The sequence below is a fragment of the Pleurodeles waltl genome, chromosome 8 (genome assembly GCF_031143425.1).
Source record: "Pleurodeles waltl isolate 20211129_DDA chromosome 8, aPleWal1.hap1.20221129, whole genome shotgun sequence".
Classification (NCBI taxonomy): Eukaryota; Metazoa; Chordata; class Amphibia; order Caudata; family Salamandridae; genus Pleurodeles; species Pleurodeles waltl.
The window spans coordinates 124,088,072-124,108,725 of record NC_090447.1 but is presented as its reverse complement, the minus strand read 5'-3'; the positions used below and the strand labels follow the sequence as shown (position 1 = coordinate 124,108,725).

General features: G+C 44.8%; 1 protein-coding gene across 1 annotated transcript in view; it reads left to right on the top strand.

Annotated features, from left to right (window-relative positions):
- Window positions 1-20,654, top strand: part of RSF1 (remodeling and spacing factor 1) — a 502,800-nt gene that overhangs the window by 159,413 nt on the left and 322,733 nt on the right. The window contains exon 6 of the mRNA XM_069203919.1: window positions 12,027-14,695. Within this exon, the coding sequence (XP_069060020.1) occupies window positions 12,027-14,695 (2,669 nt within the window). The remainder of the gene's footprint in view (window positions 1-12,026; window positions 14,696-20,654) is intronic.

Below are 20,654 nucleotides of genomic sequence, written 5' to 3'. Positions count from 1 at the left end.
TGTGGGAGTAAGCCATGTGTCTGCACCGAACAGAGAAACTATCTGTGGAGAGTAGCTCTCAGTTTTCTTGGTCATCCTCCTATCGGAATCCTGCACTAAGGGGTCTGTTTAATCCAACATTTCAGCAGTTCAAAAGCCAGGGTGAAAAGAGCTGCAGCCCTACATTCTGCCTACTTCTACCTTGGTCTAAGTTTAAGAAGAGACGTATTTTTTATTGACAGCAGTAATGCTAACATCAGATAGCAGTGACACATATGCTAGGAATTCCAGCCCAAAGCTGATTTCCCATGGTACCTTCTGCAGAAGGTATCAGAGTGCATCATCTTCTTAGCATCCAGCGACCACATTACTAATGAGTCCTCAATACACTGAGCTCTGTTATTGCAATTTTAAAGTCTCTGTAGAGTTAATCTTGTAGAAGCGTGCTATGTGGCATGAAATTGGACTGCTCTGAGTGGACAATGGGTGAGGTGATTGCCATCAGCCTACTTATTTGCTGATTTTGTCTGTTTAAGTAGTACTGTTTAAGTAGCAAGGTAATATTAGTGTGTTGCATTTCTTCAAACATTACATGGATTCAAATTATTCTGCTGGGATAACACTAGGACCAGGCCCTTTACCCCATTAAAGCTGTCTGATGCCAATTCTGTTCTCCTCCTCATGTCTGCAATCAGTTGCTAACATTTTGCTTTTTGAACTGTACGGCGTATCAGGATTGTTAAGTAAACTATCCAGTACCAACATAATTCTGTTGTAGACTGCAAAGGTCTGAGCTAACCCTTCATCATAACTCCCCATGTTACCATGAGGGGTCTTAATCATCTCCATTAACTGAAATCTACCATGCCTCTAACACAGGTAGGCTTTATTGCCCACCTCAGAATGCCTGTGTAATATCTCTTAGCCACATTAATTTCAACTAGTCTTATTGGTTCATAGGGCAGTGCAAGTCACTCCTACCCTGTTTGCCACAGGAGGATGAGAGTACTCTCCCTCATGAGACGTTCCAATTCAAGTTCTTTAACCTATTGCAACATGGTTTTTTCTTAAATCCAATTTTAGACTTTGTCTTTGACCCAAGCACAGTTTTATAGGCCTATAACATTGCAATGTTGGAGTGAACAATTGCCAAATGTTTCTCAAAATGTTGGAATGATGCTAGATTGAAGTGATGATTAGCTGACAGACTTTGTTATCCCACTTTATGCCTTTTCCTCTCCCCTCCACTGACTATGAACAACAAAGTGAAGGTGGTCACATTGGTTGTTTCCTTGAAAGTCTGTGTTCTGAGTAGGTAGTTTGAAGTTCGTTGAAAAAAAGACCAAATACGGCTAGAAAAATATGCAGGGAGCCCAGTAGTAGTAAAAGTATAGTCATCATCAATTTAATTTTTAATAACTCCCGATCCCGAAATCAGATTTACTTCCTAGTTACTTGTTTCAATTACTTTTTCGCTAAAATTATGTGGGAAATTATTTTTTGTATTTGTTTAGTGAATATAATGTTGTTTTTTCTTACTGACCATTTATTACACAAAGTGTTCTATGAAGGATGTCTTGCTGCTTATTTTAAGCTAAGAAGAACAAACGTAATCCATACAGAAGCCTATTTTACTACTATGCGCTAAATTGTTTTGATTGTGTGGGAACAGAACCACAACTTGTATCAAGATAGAGACCACTCTCCCTATGGTCTAAAAATCTAGATTCCCACCCTTTCTTCTCACGCTACAGTTTTAACGAAAACTTCCAAAAGCTATGTGTAGGAAGTTGGCTCTGTATGCACTATTTCAAAGTAAGGAATAGTATGCACAGAGTCCAAGGGTTCCCTTAGAGGTAAGATAGTGGCAAAAAGAGATAATACTAATGCTCTATTTTGTGGTAGTGTGGTCGAGCAGTAGGCTTATCAAAGGAGTAGTGTTAAGCATTTGTTGTACATACACACAGGCAATAAATGAGGAACACACACTCAGAGACAAATCCAGGCCAATAGGTTTTGTTATAGAAAAATATATTTTCTTAGTTTATTTTAAGAACCACAGGTTCAAATTCTACATGTAATATCTCATTTGAAAGGTATTGCAGGTAAGTACTTTAGGAACTTTGAATAATTACAGTAGCATATATACTTTTCACATAAAACACAAATAGCTGTTTTAAAAGTGGACACAGTGCAATTTTCACAGTTCCTGGGGGAGGTAAAGTATTGTTAGTTTTTGCAGGTAAGTAACCCACCTACAGGGTTCAGATTTGGGTCCAAAGTAGCCCACCGTTGGGGGTTCAGAGCAACCCCAAAGTCACCACACCAGCAGCTCAGGGCCGGTCAGGTGCAGAGTTCAAAGTGGTGCCCAAAACACATAGGCTTCAATGGAGAGAAGGGGGTGCCCCGGTTCCAGTCTGCCAGCAGGTAAGTACCCGCATCTTCGGAGGGCAGACCAGGGGGGTTTTGTAGGGCACCGGGGGGGACACACGTTCACACAAAAAGTACACCCTCAGCGGCACTGGGGCGACCGGGTGCAGTGTAGAAACAAGCGTCGGGTTTTCAATGTAAATCAATGGGAGACCAAGGGGTCTCTTCAGCGATGCAGGCAGGCAAGGGGGGGCTCCTCGGGGTAGCCACCACCTGGGCAAGGGAGAGGGCCTGCTGGGGGTCACTTCTGCACTGAAGTTCCGATCCTTCAGGTGCTGGGGGCTGCGGGTGCAGGGTCTTTTCCAGCCGTCGGGATTTTAGAGTCAGGCAGTCGCGGTCAGGGGGAGCCTGGGGATTCCCTCTGCAGGCGTCGCTGTGGGGGCTCAGGGGGGACAACTTTGGTTACTCACAGTCTCGGAGTCGCCGGAGGGTCCTCCCTGAGGTGTTGGTTCTCCACCAGTTGAGTCGGGGTCGCCGGGTGCAGTGTTGCAAGTCTCACGCTTCTTGCGGGGATTGCAGGGGTCTTTAAATCTGCTCCTCTGTAACAAAGTTGCAGTCTTTTTGGAGCAGGTCCGCTGTCCTCGGGAGTTTCTTGTTCCTCTTGAAGCAGGGCAGTCCTCTGAGGATTCAGAGGTCACTGGTCCTTGAGAAAGCGTCGCTGGAGCAGGTTTCTTTAGAAGGCAGGAGACAGGCCGGTAGGACTGGGGCCAAAGCAGTTGGTGTCTTCTTTCTTCTTCTGCAGGGGTTTTCAGCTCAGCAGTCTTCTTCTTCGGTAAGTTGCAGGAATCTAAGGGGGTCATTCTGACCCTGGCGGTCATGGACCGCCAGGGCCAACGACCGCGGGAGCACCGCCAACAGGCTGGCGGTGCTCCCATGGGCATTGTACCGCCGCGGTCAGAAACGGAAAACCGGCGGTGTCCCGCCGGTTTCCCGCTGCCCTGGAGAATCCGACCCCCTTACCGCCAGCCTGGCTGGCGGTAATGGGTGTCGCGGGGCCCCTGGCGGGCGGCCTTCTGGCGGTCGCCCGCCAGCCCAGCGGGAAACTCAGAATAACCGCAGCGGTCTTTTGACCGCGCAGCGGTATTCTGGCGGTTCCCGCTTGGCGGGCGGCTCCCGCCGCCCGTCAAGCTCAGAATGACCCCCTAAATCTTTAGGTTCAGGGAAGCCCTTAAATACTAAATTTAAGGGAGTGTTTAGGTCTGGGGGGTTAGTAGCCAATGGCTACTAGCCCTGAGGGTGGGTACACCCTCTTTGTGCCTCCTCCCAAGGGGAGGGGGGCACAATCCTATCCCTATTGGGGGAATCCTCCATCTGCAAGATGGAGGATTTCTAAAAGTTAGAGTCACTTCAGCTCAGGACACCTTAGGGGCTGTCCTGACTGGCCAGTGGCTCCTCCTTGTTATTCTCATTATTTCCCCCGGCCTTGCCGCCAAAAGTGGGGCCGTGGCCGGAGGGGGCGGGCAACTCCACTAGCTGGAGTGCCCTGTGGTGCTGGAACAAAGGGGGTGAGCCTTTGAGGCTCACCGCCAGGTGTTACAGCTCCTGCCTGGGGGAGGTGTTAGCATCTCCACCCAGTGCAGGCTTTGTTACTGGCCTCAGAGTGACAAAGGCACTCTCCCCATGGGGCCAGCAACATGTCTCGGTTGTGGCAGGCTGCTGGAACCAGTCAGCCTACACAGATAGTCGGTTAAGGTTTCAGGGGGCACCTCTAAGGTGCCCTCTGGGGTGTATTTCACAATAAAATGTACACTGGCATCAGTGTGCATTTATTGTGCTGAGAAGTTTGATACCAAACTTCCCAGTTTTCAGTGTAGCCATTATGGTGCTGTGGAGTCCGTGTTTGACAGACTCCCAGACCATATACTCTTATGGCTACCCTGCACTTACAATGTCTAAGGTTTGGCTTAGACACTGTAGGGGCACAGTGCTCATGCACTGGTGCCCTCACCTATGGTATAGTGCACCCTGCCTTAGGGCTGTAAGGCCTACTAGAGGGGTGACTTATCTATACTGCATAGGCAGTGTGAGGTTGGCATGGCACCCTGAGGTGAGTGCCATGTCGACTTACTCGTTTTGTTCTCACCAGCACACACAAGCTGGCAAGCAGTGTGTCTGTGCTGAGTGAGGGGTCCCTAGGGTGGCATAAGATATGCTGCAGCCCTTAGAGACCTTCCCTGGCATCAGGGCCCTTGGTACCAGGGGTACCAGTTACAAGGGACTTACCTGGATGCCAGGGTGTGCCAATTGTGGAATCAAAAGTACAGGTTAGGGAAAGAACACTGGTGCTGGGGCCTGGTTAGCAGGCCTCAGCACACTTTCAATTCAAAACATAGCATCAGCAAAGGCAAAAAGTCAGGGGGTAACCATGCCAAGGAGGCATTTCCTTACACTATGTAACTGCAAGTTATTAAGTTCATAAATGTTTAAGAGGAGGGATTATTTTGTTCAAAGCATATTCATTCAAACTGAGAATGTGGCTACCTGACATGGCATTTCACAAATCAGGAAGTTCCCAGTGACAACCGTACTAAGGTCATTTCCAGGGGCTTATCAACCCTTACAATTTACCAACTAAATGCATGAATCGGAAAATAAAAGAATATTGTATTCGTTAACATGTGCCCATTTTGGTTTATTATTACATCTGCTGGCTGTGTACCAATCAATATAGTGCAACAAAAACCAGAATGGAATTAGTAGTTGAAGCCTGAATTCTGAGATGGGACATAAAATACCATCACTAAGTGTGGCTGACAGCGCTTGTTTCAACGGCAGTGTAGGAAGCTGGCCCTTTATGTGGTAGATCAATACTGTGTAAAGGGTCCAAGGGTTCCCCAATGAGTGGACAGGCCCTCCTATGCACTCCCAAAGTCGAGTATTAGGAGGCGGTGTGGTCGAGCCGAGCAGCCTTAGGCTTAACACAGAGGAGTGCAAGACATCACAAATACACACAATTGTCAATAAATGAGACACACAACTTAAAAAGGAGATCCACATTTTATAAAAAATAGCAGGTATCTTTATATAGGTTTAGTAAGAGAAAAAACGTTCAGGTAAGTACGTTTTTAACTAGGAATTCTTTTCACTTTAAAAAGTGGACACAGCAATTTCTGAGTTCTACAATGATATCCTATGGGAGGTAAAACAAGTTCTGCAAACAGGTAGAGTACAGCGACTTACAAGACGCATCTCTAGGAGTTAAGGGGAGTAGTGGGCAAGGCCTAAGGCAGCACCAGCAGTACACCATCAGCGACACAGGGGTGGCCAGGTGCAGGGTGCAGAACAGCATTGGGTGCCCTATGCATTTCAATGGAGATCGGTCACTGCGAAAAGAGGCTGCAGGCTCCGGCCAGGAGGCCGATGGGGCTGAACCAAAAGTGGGGCTGAGGCCTCATGATGCTAGGGCACAGGTAGGCACCTTTGGTCCTCTTCTCCACTGCTCAGGAGCGACGGGTGTAGAGGTGTCTTTAGGTCTTGGGTTTTCCTTACCAGAGCCGTCTCTGTAGAGGGGGACTGCTTGCAGAGGCTGCAGAAATAGTCCGGTAATCCAGGAGGTGTGAAGTCACGATGGACTCAGACTCTGGAGGGCTGGGGAACCTTGTTGGCACTGGTGGTCCACTTCAGCTCGGGTCAGAGATGGAGGGTGCAGTGGTGACTGCAGGTTTTGTTTTGTGGGATCCGTGGCTTCAGAGTCCCATCTTTGAAGTTTGCTAGAGAAGTCCGCTGTTCACAGGAGGTCTTGAGTCTTTATTAAGGTCAGGCAGTCCTGGGATTCACAGCTGCAGGGCGAGTTGACTTTGGCATTGATTTCGATGAAGGATGCAGATAGGCCGCAGGGTTGGTACCAGGTCAACTGCTTCTTTTCTCCTCTTCTGCTTTCACGGCTTTTCAATGTCATTGGTCTTCTTAGGTCGGCAGAATCTGCTTCTGTGGTGCCAGAGGCTCCCCTAAATACTGAATTTAGGGGTGTTTGAGATGTGTAGGGTAGTAACCAATAGGCTACTGATCCTTGGGCTCACCACGCCCCCCTATATGTCTACTTTCGTTGGGAAGTGTGCATAACCCTTTCCCATAGTTCCTACTTGCCTAAGGGGGGCACTCCTACCTTACTTGCTAATTTCCCTGCCTGTCCAAGTGCCACTGGGCCCAGGACAAGGGGGTCGGCTTCCTCTCCTTTGAAGGGGAGCCTAGATTTGCATTTCAAAGGCATCAGCCGTTTGAGGCTTGCCACCTTAGGAAGGCTAATTGGCAGATAATCCTGTGGGAGGGGGTGTTAAATCCTTTTCCCGGGCAGGCTTTTGTTTTGGTGCTCCTGAGAGCTGAAGACTCTCACCATAGGGGGCCAGAACCATGTCTCTCATGGCAGGATGGCAGAAACCAGTCAAAAAGCACACCAGAGGCTGGTAGGTTTTCAGGGGGCACCTCTAAGGTGCCCTCTGGGTGCATGTATTGATAAATCCATCACTGGAGTCAGTGTGGGCATAATAAATACAAGATGTTTGACACCAAACATCCCTATCTTCAGTGAAACCATCATATAGCTAGGGAAGTCGTATTGACCAGTATCCAGCTCATGCATTTAGAATGGCTTCCATGTCCACTTACTATATCTGAGAATCAACAAAGACAAAGCAGAGGAATATCTGCTCTTGAAGATATGCCCTCACATTTAATATAATGCACCGTGCCTTAGGGCTGACAGGCCTACTGTAGAAATGACTTGCATATATTGCATGTAATGTTAGGAGATATTGCACCCAAGTTGTGTGCCATGTCGCAGCTTGTAATGGCAGTCTTGCATGTGCTTGGTGAGGGGTCCCTTAGGGTGGCACAAAGTGTGCTGCAGCCCTTAGGGACCCTCTTTATTATCTCAGGCCTTAGTTACCAGGGTACCATTTACTAGGGACTTAGGGCCAGATGTAGGTAGAAACCAATTTGCGCAAATTGGTATGCAGAAAGGTGTCTCAGACACCTTCTGCGACTCGCTATGGGGTCGCAAAGACCCACCTCATAAATATTTATGAGGTGGGTCGCAGTTTCCGACCCCATAGCGAGTCTAGGCACTCACGGGGATGGTGGCCTGCTGGAGACAGCAGACCACCATGTCCGTGACTGCTTTTAAATAAAGCAGTTTTTTTTTCTCTTTGCAGCCCGTTTTCCTTAAAGGAAAACGAGCTGCAAATAGAAAAAAATAGCGAAACTTTTTTGTTTTGGTTTTTTTCAGAGTAGGCAGTGGTCTATAGGACCACTGCCTGCTCTGAAAAAACATTGTTGTGAGCATTCACAAAGGGGCCCCTTCCCGTTTGCGAATGAGTTACCATCCACTTCAAGTGGATGGTAACTGCGGGTTGATTTGCGACCGCTTTCGCGGTCACAAAACAACCCTACATAGCGGTGCGACTCGCAAATAGGTAGGGAACGCCCCTTCCTATTTGCGAGTCTGAAACCCATTTTGCAAGTCGGTACCGACCCGCAATATGTGTTTCAGCATCGCGTGAGGGCATTAGCGCCTCACAAATGGCGTTTTTCGCTGTTTGCGAGGCGCTAATGCCTTCCTACATCTGGCCCCTAGAGAGGGTGCTAAAGGTTTTGCCAGTTGTACAGTTTTGGGGGAAAGAACCCTGGCATTGGGAACCTGGTTGGTAGGGACCCAGAGCACTTCTGTCAAAGTTGCATCAAATACCATACAAAAGGTTGTGGGGAGTGTAGGAAGTTGGCTCTGTATGTGCTATTTCAAAGTAAGGAATAGCATGCACAGAGTCCAAGGGTTCCCCTTAGAGGTAAAATAGTGGTAAAAATAGATAATACTAATGCTCTATTTTGTGGTAGTGTGGTCGAGCAGTAGGCTTATCCAAGGAGTAGTGTTAAGCATTTGTTGTACATACACATAGACAATAAATGAGGTACACACACTCAGAGACAAATCCAGCCAATAGGTTTTTATATAGAAAAATATCTTTTCTTAGTTTATTTTAAGAACCACAGGTTCAAATTCTACATGTAATATCTCATTCGAAAGGTATTGCAGGTAAGTACTTTAGGAACTTCAAATCATAAAAATTGCATGTATACTTTTCAAGTTATTGACAAATAGCTGTTTTAAAAGTCGACACTTAGTGCAATTTTCACAGTTCCTAGGGGAGGTAAGTATTTGTTAGGTTAACCAGGTAAGTAAGACACTTACAGGGCTTAGTTCTTGGTCCAAGGTAGCCCACCGTTGGGGGTTCAGAGCAACCCCAAAGTCACCACACCAGCAGCTCAGGGCCGGTCAGGTGCAGAGTTCAAAGTGGTGCCCAAAACGCATAGGCTAGAATGGAGAGAAGGGGGTGCCCCGGTTCCGGTCTGCTTGCAGGTAAGTACCCGCGTCTTCGGAGGGCAGACCAGGGGGGTTTTGTAGGGCACCGGGGGGGACACAAGTCCACACAGAAATTTCACCCTCAGCAGCGCGGGGGCGGCCGGGTGCAGTGTAGAAACAGGCGTCGGGTTTGCAATGTTAGTCTATGAGAGATCTCGGGATCTCTTCAGCGCTGCAGGCAGGCAAGGGGGGGGATTCCTCGGGGAAACCTCCACTTGGGCAAGGGAGAGGGACTCCTGGGGGTCACTTCTCCAGTGAAAGTCCGGTCCTTCAGGTCCTGGGGGCTGCGGGTGCAGGGTCTCTCCCAGGCGTCGGGACTTTAGGTTCAAAGAGTCGCGGTCAGGGGAAGCCTCGGGATTCCCTCTGCAGGCGGCGCTGTGGGGGCTCAGGGGGGACAGGTTTTGGTACTCACAGTATCAGCGTAGTCCTGGGGTCCCTCCTGAGGTGTCGGATCTCCACCAGCCGAGTCGGGGTCGCCGGGTGCAGGGTTGCAAGTCTCACGCTTCTTGCGGGGAGCTTGCAGGGTTCTTTAAAGCTGCTGGAAACAAAGTTGCAGCTTTTCTTGGAGCAGGTCCGCTGTCCTCGGGAGTTTCTTGTCTTTTCGAAGCAGGGGCAGTCCTCAGAGGATGTCGAGGTCGCTGGTCCCTTTGGAAGGCGTCGCTGGAGCAGGATCTTTGGAAGGCAGGAGACAGGCCGGTGAGTTTCTGGAGCCAAGGCAGTTGTCGTCTTCTGGTCTTCCGCTGCAGGGGTTTTCAGCTGGGCAGTCCTTCTTCTTGTAGTTGCAGGAATCTCCTTTTCTAGGGTTCAGGGTAGCCCTTAAATACTAAATTTAAGGGCGTGTTTAGGTCTGGGGGGTTAGTAGCCAATGGCTACTAGCCCTGAGGGTGGGTACACCCTCTTTGTGCCTCCTCCCAAGGGGAGGGGGACACAATCCTAACCCTATTGGGGGAATCCTCCATCTGCAAGATGGAGGATTTCTAAAAGTTAGAGTCACCTCAGCTCAGGACACCTTAGGGGCTGTCCTGACTGGCCAGTGACTCCTCCTTGTTTTTCTCATTATTTTCTCCGGCCTTGCCGCCAAAAGTGGGGCCTGGCCGGAGGGGGCGGGCAACTCCACTAGCTGGAGTGTCCTGCTGGGTTGGCACAAAGGAGGTGAGCCTTTGAGGCTCACCGCCAGGTGTGACAATTCCTGCCTGGGGGAGGTGTTAGCATCTCCACCCAGTGCAGGCTTTGTTACTGGCCTCAGAGTGACAAAGGCACTCTCCCCATGGGGCCAGCAACATGTCTCGGTTTGTGGCAGGCTGCTAAAACTAGTCAGCCTACACAGATAGTCGGTTAAGTTTCAGAGGGCACCTCTAAGGTGCCCTCTGTGGTGTATTTTACAATAAAATGTACACTGGCATCAGTGTGCATTTATTGTGCTGAGAAGTTTGATACCAAACTTCCCAGTTTTCAGTGTAGCCATTATGGTGTTGTGGAGTTCGTGTTTGACAAACTCCCAGACCATATACTCTTATGGCTACCCTGCACTTACAATGTCTAAGGTTTTGTTTAGACACTGTAGGGGTACCATGCTCATGCACTGGTACCCTCACCTATGGTATAGTGCACCCTGCCTTAGGGCTGTAAGGCCTGCTAGAGGGGTGGCTTACCTATACTGCATAGGCAGTGAGAGGCTGGCATGGCACCCTGAGGGGAGTGCCATGTCGACTTACTCGTTTTGTCCTCACTAGCACACACAAGCTGGCAAGCAGTGTGTCTGTGCTGAGTGAGAGGTCTCCAGGGTGGCATAAGACATGCTGCAGCCCTTAGAGACCTTCCTTGGCATCAGGGCCCTTGGTACTAGAAGTACCAGTTACAAGGGACTTATCTGGATGCCAGGGTCTGCCAATTGTGGATACAAAAGTACAGGTTAGGGAAAGAACACTGGTGCTGGGGCCTGGTTAGCAGGCCTCAGCACACTTTCAATTGTAAACATAGCATCAGCAAAGGCAAAAAGTCAGGGGGCAACCATGCCAAGGAGGCATTTCCTTACAGGGAGGTACTGCAACAAAACCCCAGTTCCCTGCAGGCAGAATTTGGAACTGTGATGAAACATGCAGCATCTTATTTTCCCAATGATGTCAGTTGTGCCCCATACCAGTCTGCATTAATACCTTAAGATTGGCAAGTGATGGGTGAAGTTGGTGACAGTCATGAGATGGTGAGCAAATGCTTAGGAGTGGTTGCGTGTAGGTATATTTGTGGAATTAAATGAGAGGTGTGGCATTTGCTCTCCAATTACTGTTCAGAATTATGATCATCAAAATGGTGATGTTTGGGAAAGGTATATATTTAAATATGCTGCTAATGACAGTATTGTTTTAGACCATAATCCCTTTAAAGGTTTTATGAAAATGTGCAGGGGTAATTTACAAGCAGAGTACAAATGTGTCATAACACACACCTACCCTTTGTGGCATAAATCTGTTGATAGGAAAATGTAATTATCTAATGAAGAAACCTACAGCTGAACATATTTAATTATTTTCTTTTAAAGTGCTTCTTCACCCAGTCACATTAAAGCACTGTACATTCAACCACCATTACCAATTAAGATTATGTGCATTCGTATACCAACCTTTCAACAGAAGAAAACCATGGGCATTGGGGAAACTGTTTTAGACCGTTAGGAGTTACAAGTGCCTTTGCCTGACAAACAGCTCTGCACGTCTACTTAAAATTTTTAAACAATTTGATGTTCCCAGTATTTTGCAATTCCTAAATTTTTTCAAACTTTAGACAGCCCAATAACTGATAATAATGTAGTGTTTTTTTTCTTAATCCAATCTGAACTTTTTGGGCATTTTTTTAAATTGCTAGAATGTTTCACTTCCTTTTATAAATCTTATGATCCTCAGAAATGATCAGTATTGGTTTGGAATTTTACACATAAATAGGTACATCACTTGAACAGAGAGATGACACATTTACTATTTTATATTAAGTTTTCTTGGGAGCACCACCACCACTTATTGTGCCTACTCCTTCCAGCTAGCCAGCCACAATTCTAGCTCTTTGTCTCATTTGTTGTGTTTCAGAGAATAAGAAATTGCCTGCCAACATCAGTTATGGGCTGCCCTGTTGGCTACATCAGACTGCACTTGAATCTGCAAACATTGTTGAAGAGCCTACTCTTTTTTACAAACTGGGCCTATGCAAGATTTTACATTATATGATTATTTGATTCTTTTGTAAATCCTTTTATGTTTTGTGTTCACAGATGAAGAATTATCCATAAAGGAGAAAAAGGAACAGGAAGGCTTAAAGGAAGAGAAAGATCCAGACAAAGCTATAGAGCAAAAGGAGGCCGGGGAAATTGTCAAGCAGGAAAAGGCTGATGATATTGTGAAAGAAATGGTGTCTGTTGAACCAGTGAAGGAGACATATGAACACATTGGAAAAGGGAAGGTAGAGGAGAAAGTCATTGCAGACAAAGTGATGAAACAACCAAAAGAGACAAGTAAATCAGCCATACTAGACAATAAGGGCAGCATTATAAAAATAGAGAAATCTGAGGAAGTTGAATCTTCTGAAACTACTCCTAAACCCTTGGGCTCTGAGAGCGCTATTGAAAGTAGGACTATCAAGTTTACCAAAGAAGAAAATGATTCCTTCAAGGAAAATGTAAAACCTGTGAAAGTTGAAATTAAGGAGCCAAAAGACTTTGATGTAAAAAAGCGTTCAGATAAGGTTGGCGAAGTTGAGAGGTCAGAAGTATCTGTAATTGTCAGATGTTCCCCAGAGGTTACAGAGAAACATACTGAGGAAACGGAAAAACTTAAGAATGATCAACAGGCTAAAATACCTCTGAAAAAGAGAGAAATAAAGCTAACTGAGGACTTTGATAGCCGAGGTAAAGGATCCATGTGTAAATCTGTGACGCCTACAAAGGAAATGTTAAGGGAAGAAGGAAAAATGGATGATGAGGTTGTAAAACGAACTCCTGTATGTGCAATTACTGGAACTGATGGAAAGCCACTTGTAAATGGGGAGGTGAGCAATGGAAAACTCATTCCTGTTGGTAAAACTAAAACAGTTATAGTGAACCTATGCAGCACAAAGGAACATATATTATCCAAAGAGGAAAATGGCATGGTAGGAGAAAATGCAAGCTCTGTTATCAAAAGTGTGGCCACTGCAAAGTCTGAAAACAATGTGGCATTAGTAGCTAAAGAGGTTACTGACCATGGGTCTGAAAAATATAATCACAAAGCATCTGTGAACACTGACACTCTTCTAATGAGAAAGCAAAAAAGCCTCACATGTCAGTCCGAAAAGACAGTGGGAGATTTCAAAACTAAAGGTGAATCCAGTGCAGAAAATGATCCTGAAACAGCTACTGAAAAACTCCAAACTCGTTTGCTTCCTCAGATGAAGGAAAATTTAGGACAGCCTGAAAAACTAACGACTTCACTCTCTTGTAGTGAGCAGACTGCAGCAACTTTGCCTTGTATTAAGGCACCTCAGAAAACCTTGTCATCTTGTACTCCACCTGAAAAATGTTCGTCTTCTAGTGAACCCCAGAAGAAACATTTGGCTTCTAGTGAACCTCCCAAAAAACTCTTACTTTGCAGCAAACCACCTCAGAACACTTTGTCTTCTAGTCAGCTCCCGGAGAAACTTTTATCTTGCAACAAATCTCAAGAGCATCCCTTGTCTTGTGCTGAATCTCTAGAAAAACCTGTTAATTGTAGTGAATCACCAGAAAAACCCTTGTCTTGTTGTGAGCCACCAGAGAAATCCTTGTTGTGTAGTGAGCAACCAGAGAAACCTTTGTCTTGTAGTGAGCCACCAGAAAAACCTTTGTGTTGTGATGAGCCACCAGAGAAACCCGTCCCTTGTGATGATTCGCTAGAGAAAGCACTACCTTGTCATGAGGCACCAGAGAAACCCTTGTCTTGTAGTGACCTACAAGACAAGCCATCCTCTTTTAGTGAGGCACTGGAGAAATCCTCATCTTGCGATGAACAAGCTAAAGTAATTGTTGCTAGAAAAAAGGGCTTAAGAAGTAGATCAAAGAGAAAGCTGAATCTGTCAAAATCAGCATCTGCTTGCCAAACACGCCCTACTTCTCTGTCTGCAAAAGGTTTGTTAACTCAAGAAAGCATAGAGTTCGACCGTGAAAGCTCAGAAACTAAAATCTCCTCTGATGACAAACTAGAAGAGAAAACTAAGACAGGAAAAGAAAAGATAGAGGCTACTAAAGCAAAGTCAGAGCACCTTGAAAGTGTACAGGTCTCTAACAACGAAATATCTTTAAAGAGTGAGAAAAAAACACCACTTTACAAAAGCAAAACAAAGCATAGGCTGCCCTCTGAGGAGGAAAACAGTGGAACAGAAAGTAAAGAAATGACCTCTGAAAGGCAAAAAGATGGTCTTAAATTGACAATTAGAATTGCAAACAGGAAGAAAAAGCCAGATGCCCTTCCAGATAAAGAGTCTACAGATGTTAAATCTCTGCAAATGGCAGCAGAATTCAAAACAGCAAAAGAATCCAAGGATATGGAGTCTCCCCATGAAATTGAAGGTCGTAGAACAAAGCCAGGAGTTAAAAAGGCAAAATCTTGTCAAAATTCTCAGCCTCTTAAAACCAAAGACATTACATCTTCCACAGCGTGTGATGAATTAAAGGGTAAACCTTGCCCTAAGACGGCAAAATCTCTTCCAAAAGATGCAGATCTTATAAATGCTGAAGAGGAGGAAGGAAGTATTGGTCGTTCTTTGAGGCGATCTCCAAGGATATCAAGGCCCAGTGTGAAAGTGGCTGCGGTCAGGGATCAGATTTGTAATAAAAAAAAAATTGATGAGGAAGAGAAACCGTCTACACAGTTGCCTGATGAAACAGGTGAAGCAAAATCAGAAAAGGAATTTCTGCCAAAACAGAAGAAGGTAAGTCAGAGTAGATCGAGCTTTATCAGTCTACCAAATATGTATGTTGCCTACGATGGGGTGTGAATTTTCTATTGCTTTATGTTTTTGGTGCCAGTTGAGAAATTCCACATATTTTAAAATACCATGAGCATTACATCCCCCCCTTGCTACGAAATATTGTTTGTCTTGCTCGGAACAATGTCAAAAGCGTAACGCAAAGCAATTACTAGGTAGTTATAGTTAGGACCATGTATCCATAGAGTTCTTTGACTTGCCTATATCTTTGGCACTGTTTGACCAACCTCCACAAAATTTCCCAAAATAAGTGCCCTGGTGATTCTTGTTGCGAACGGAAAGTTTTGGGGTGATCCCTCAAGCAGGGGCCAAGAAAAGGGTGGGGTGAAAAAAGTTGCATTTTCCATGTTAATTCCCGTAGGACCTTTGAACACGACTATAGCCCGAACCACTGGACGGAATAAAACCAAATTTGAAAGAAAGCTAACTTTCGCTGCGCATATTATGCTTTTGCTTATTTGGTGTAAATCCGTTCATTTTTTAATTTTTTTTTAGGAATTTAATGTAATCCAAATTTGTATATTTCTACGCTTGATGAATTTGCGAATAATGAGAGGCTCCCATGCTTCGTTATTCTGGTGCCCCTGGGTGGGCACCCCAGCAGCCCTGGGGACTGCCACCTCCCCAGGGCAATCAGTAAAATTTGTGTGGCTGGGCCGCGCAGCCCTGGGGACCACCACCTCCCCGGGGAAATTAGTACATTTGATGCAGGGGTGCTTTGAGAGCAGTACCGGCTCCCGCAGGAGACTGGAGCGTGCAGAAAGGCACAAACAGAGGACGGAAAGTAGCAGAAAGAAGACAGAGGGGCACAAACCGAGGGAAGAAACGGACAGAAAGGTAGAAACAAGCATAAAGGCAGAAACAGAGGGCAGAGATGAGCATAAAGGCAGAAACAGAGGGCAAGAAATTAGCAGAATATGGGTCGAGAGGCAGAAACATAGGTCAAGAAACAAGCAGAAAGGCATAAACAGAGGGCAAGAAACAAGCAGAAAACGACCAGAAACGCATAAACAGAGGGCAAGAATTTAGCAGAAAGTCACAAACAGAGGGCAAGAAACAAGCAGAAAACGGGAAGAGAAGCAAAAAGGAAGCCACAAAACGGGCAGAGATGAACAAACAGCAGGCAAGAAACAAACAGAAAGGTAGAGGGCAAGACAACGCAGGATTGGCAGATTATAGATGGTTGGTCACAGACGCCCAACCCCTCTGCACACGGCCAAAGGCCCTGCGCGTTGCAGGGTAAGTTGCTTATAGGGGGTTGGCCAAAGGATCTGCCCAAAGCCAGGTCCTGTGGTCAACCCCCGCCGTGCACGGCCTGAAGGCTATGTGCAACAGTGGTTGAATTAATGTATAGTTAATAAAATAACTTTACGTTTAAAAACAACATAGAAATTCACTAAAAAAAACAATGGTTACAGGGATGTTATAGTTGGTAAATTTCTTTTTTTTTAAACATACAGAGTCGCTGAAAAAAACAACAGGTTACAGGGACATCAGCTTCTAAATTTACTCGTAAACAAGCATAGAAATTTAGCATTTATAGTTAGTTATTTCAAGTAACTATAACTTATACCCTAAAATAAACTATAACTCATGCCCTCACCATGGACTGCTAGTTACCCCAGATATTACAGCACTCATGACAACTTCTATAATGTCATTAAAAATATAAGTTAAACATTACCTGTCAAAATATTGAAAAAAAAACTCTTGATGGTGGGGGCACAATTTAGAGTTACTTGAAATAACTCTAACTGTGACTGCTAAATTTCTATTCTTTTGTGCAAGTAAATTCAGAAGCTAACTATAACGTCCCTGTAACCAGTTGTTTTTTTCAGTGGACAAAAAAATAATAATATTAATATATATATATATATATATATATATGTGTATATATATATATATATATATATTTACTTTCTCAAATTTCCTTATTACAGTTGAGTTGTCTTGTCTCTTAGCACCTGTAATGCGAAAATCACATAGCTACTCATCTGTAAGAAACAAGTTACTTACCTGTACACTGTGGTTCTCCAGTATTGATATCTTTTATAGATTCACATGCTTGAATCGCCACAGTGTCATGGTGGGAGTCCCATGGCAACAGTAATAAAAGCAGTGCTGAAGCATTAGCATTAAACTTAAGCAGTTAGCAGCAATTACATAGATTTGATACACCTAAACGTCAACCAATCAGAGCAGATACCCTGAAGCACTCATCCTCTGCAGAGCCACTATACCTTAGATTTTGAGCACAAGCATAGATAAAGAAATAGAGGTATACAATTGGTGAGCCTGAATGGGGAGGAGGGAGGGTCACATTAGATCATATTATTAAAGATATAAATACTGGAGAAATGCAGTGTACAGGTAAGTTACTTGTTTCTTCTCCAGTATTGTATCTTTTATAGATTCACATGCTTGAATCAGACTAGTCAGCAGTATCCAATGAATAAAAGTGGTGGGCTAGGCAAACCATTCTATCATGAGACACAAATGTAAATACGATTTGTCAAATTAAGAAAGTGGAATTGTACAAAATCAAGAAAGATACAGCATAACATGAAGGCACCATAATAAAAGTTCTTAAACTGGTAAACAGTTACACACAGAACAAGCATTTGCAATGCAATGGTTCTCGCTTTTGCTCGAGTTAGAGCTATTAGCATTGTAAATTCCTAACTAGACTTTTCTTGCCACATAAATTGAAAATCAAAAGAAAATCAAAAGTAAGACTGTTGACATAAGCAAGCCATTTCAAAGCCCCATGGCTGCCATGTGCATGAGCGCAAACGGGAGACACAAAAGGGAAAAAGTTCCCTTGCAGTCAAATGTATCTGCAGACGTGCAGTTATCCATGTAACAGGGTCGATGGCCAAGGCGGTAACAAAACTGCCCCAAGGAGGGACAAACGTAAAGCATTCACCAATAATCACAATGGAATCTTGAAAGGCAAGCCCACGAACGAGTGGTTGTGATGGGCATGTGGTGGGAGTGATTAAAACCCCACAGAGATTACAACACTTCTGAGCGCTTGCACACTCAACCTAAAAATACAGAAGATTTGAGCGCAATAGTTGCATACCTTATGAGAACAGTCTTTGGAGGGTAGCCTGGCCAACAGCTACATCTGTCTTATTCCTGGGATCCTGGCAGTAATGCTTTGTGATGGTATGGGTGTTTGCCCATGTTGCAGACCCGCAGATGTCTGGTAGGGACACTCTTGCAAACAGGGCTGATGACACTGCAACCTTTTGAGTTGAGTGAGCCCTCGCCTTTGTAACCGGCGGATGTCCAGCCTTCTCCTGACAGAAGACTAGAGTTGATGAGACCCAGTGAGCAATACTAGCCTGCGTTAAGGCTTGACCCTTTCTTGGAGCAGAGAAAGAAATGAGCAGTTCATTTGATTTAAGGAAAGTTCTTGTCCTTTGCAAATAGAACTTTAAACAAAGCTTAATGTCAAGTGAATGAAAGGCTCTCTCTTCAAGTGAAGATGGATTGGAGAAAAAGAAAGGCAAAATGATTGGCTCATAGAGGTGGAATGTTGAAGGTACCTTGGGGATGAAAGAAGGATTAGTGCGAAGAATTACTCTGTCTTCAAAAAACTATAGGTACGGTTCTTGTATTGTGAAAGCCTAAATCTCACTAATCCGCCTGGTAGATGTAATGGTCAATAGAAATGCCACTTTTCATAGGTTGGAATGGAGATCTCATGAATTGCGACACAGCATTGTTCAGCTGCCAGAGCACTGGAAGAGGTTTGATAGAAGGGTAAGCTCTAAATAGACCCTTCATAAACTCTTTCACAAGCCTGTTGTACCACAAAGACAATTGCCCAGAACGTTGTCTGTATCTCGAGATTGACACTATGAATACATTAATTGATGGCTGCTTAAGCCCTGATCTGGGTGATGTAGTAGAGAATGCAGAATCTGCTCAGGTGTCAACGAGAAAGGATGGCAAGACTGAGAAGCACAAAGAAAAAACAAAATAGGGGCTAGTTGTGTGGGAGATTTATCTGGTCCTGTGCATAATACTCCCATACATATAACAAAAAAAAGACCGATGCACAGTTCCACGGAAGATGCAGATCCTCGCTGACAATATGGGGAGGAGCGACATGCTTTATTATCGGGCTTTGCTGCATGTCAGGCTGGCACTGCAATGCCTGACTGGCCCCTCAAGGGGCCTCTTTACCGGAGATCTTTTAGAGATGTTTGCTGGTGGTGAGTGCAATAATGTGGGATTGGTAGATAGAGTTGTTAAAATTGACTAGGTAGGACCAGCAGTCTGATCTTTATTGAGAATATGGAACCCCTGTCAAGTTTAAAAACAACCAAAGTAAGGTGAAGGTGAGTATAATGGCTCAGATCCCCTGCTGGTGGAAGAGTGTCATATGCCCTTACTCTAGGGATTGACTTGCAAAGAACAGTGATGGTAATCCCTACACTGTCTATAACCGTGGTCTCCAAACTTTTCAATGTTGTGCACCCCCAGTTGAAAAATAAAAATCATTGGGCCGCCCCTCAGAGTTTTTCACAATTATTTTTATAAAGGTGGCAATGTTTAAATATGTGTAGACCTATTTAAATATTGCAGTTAAGTATTTTAACTTTAAAAAAATGCAAAAACATGCTTCTGCTTTAAACCAAAGCCCTGTTATCTGAATAATGCTTCTTTTGGCCAGAGCCTGCTGAGGGAATCGGCCCAAACGTTTTGCACTCCTGGGACATGCTCCACTTTCAATGAGATGTTGTTGGCTATCAGCCACTCCCATATTTGGTGTGCTTGTTCTGAGAGAATCTGAGATCTTGTTCTTCCCTGTTTTAGCAGATAGAATATGGTGGTAGTATTGTCTGTCCTGACGAGAACGGACGAGCCTTCAATTCTAGGAGATTTATGTAACATAATTATTCCTGAATGGACCACTTCCTGTGGACCTCTATATCCTGCAAGTGGGCTCCCCATCCTTCCATGGAGGCATCTGTTGTCATCACCACCTGAGGCACCATAGGTAGGAAGAGAGGCCCTGAGAGATGTTTTCTTTGACCTTCCACCAAGACATGTCTGTCCTCATCTCTGAGGTTATCGAAATTATGTCCTCAAAAGAAACACAACATTGATTCCACTGCACATCGAGCTCTTGAAGAGGTCTCATGCACAGGCAGCAATTGGGAATCAACGAGATGCAGGATGACATCATTCCCAGCATGGATTTGTATGTCCTTATAGAAACTCAAATTTTTGAAGTGAGTGATTGTATTATTTTCTGCAATCTGGTAATCCTTTCTTCTGTGGGAAAGGCCTTTGAGAGCTTAGTATTTAGGATTGCTCCTTGAAACCCAGTGATCTGGAAGGGATGAGGGATGATTGTTCCCTGTTGAGTTTCAGACCTAGAGATTGGAAAAGCTGTAATCAGTCCTCCACTGACTTTTTTGCCGACTGGAAGAAGGAATCTTTAATTAACCAATCAACCAGGTAGGGGAATACCTGGTGACTGGATCGTTGGAGAAACACTGGCACCATGCACTTGGTAAATACTTTGGGGTCTTATTGTTACCCCAGGAGTAGCACCTTGAATTGATAATGGAATCCTGCCACATGAAACCTTCTGTGCTTCAGATGTATTGGCACATGAAAGAATACATCCATTAGATCCAGGGAAGATATAGTCCTCTTTGTCCATCAGCTGCAAAATCTCTTGAAGAGATAGCATTCTGAAACGTTGCTTTTTGATGAACTTGTTCAGTAACCTGAGATCCATTCCCTGCCTCCACTTCCCTGACTTCTTTTTGATCAGAAGGATGTGGGAATAGAAACCTAGGTTGTGCTGATTGTGCAGCACCACTTCTGTTGCTTTTTTGGAGAGAAGTATTCAGATTTTTTATTTGAGAATGTGAAG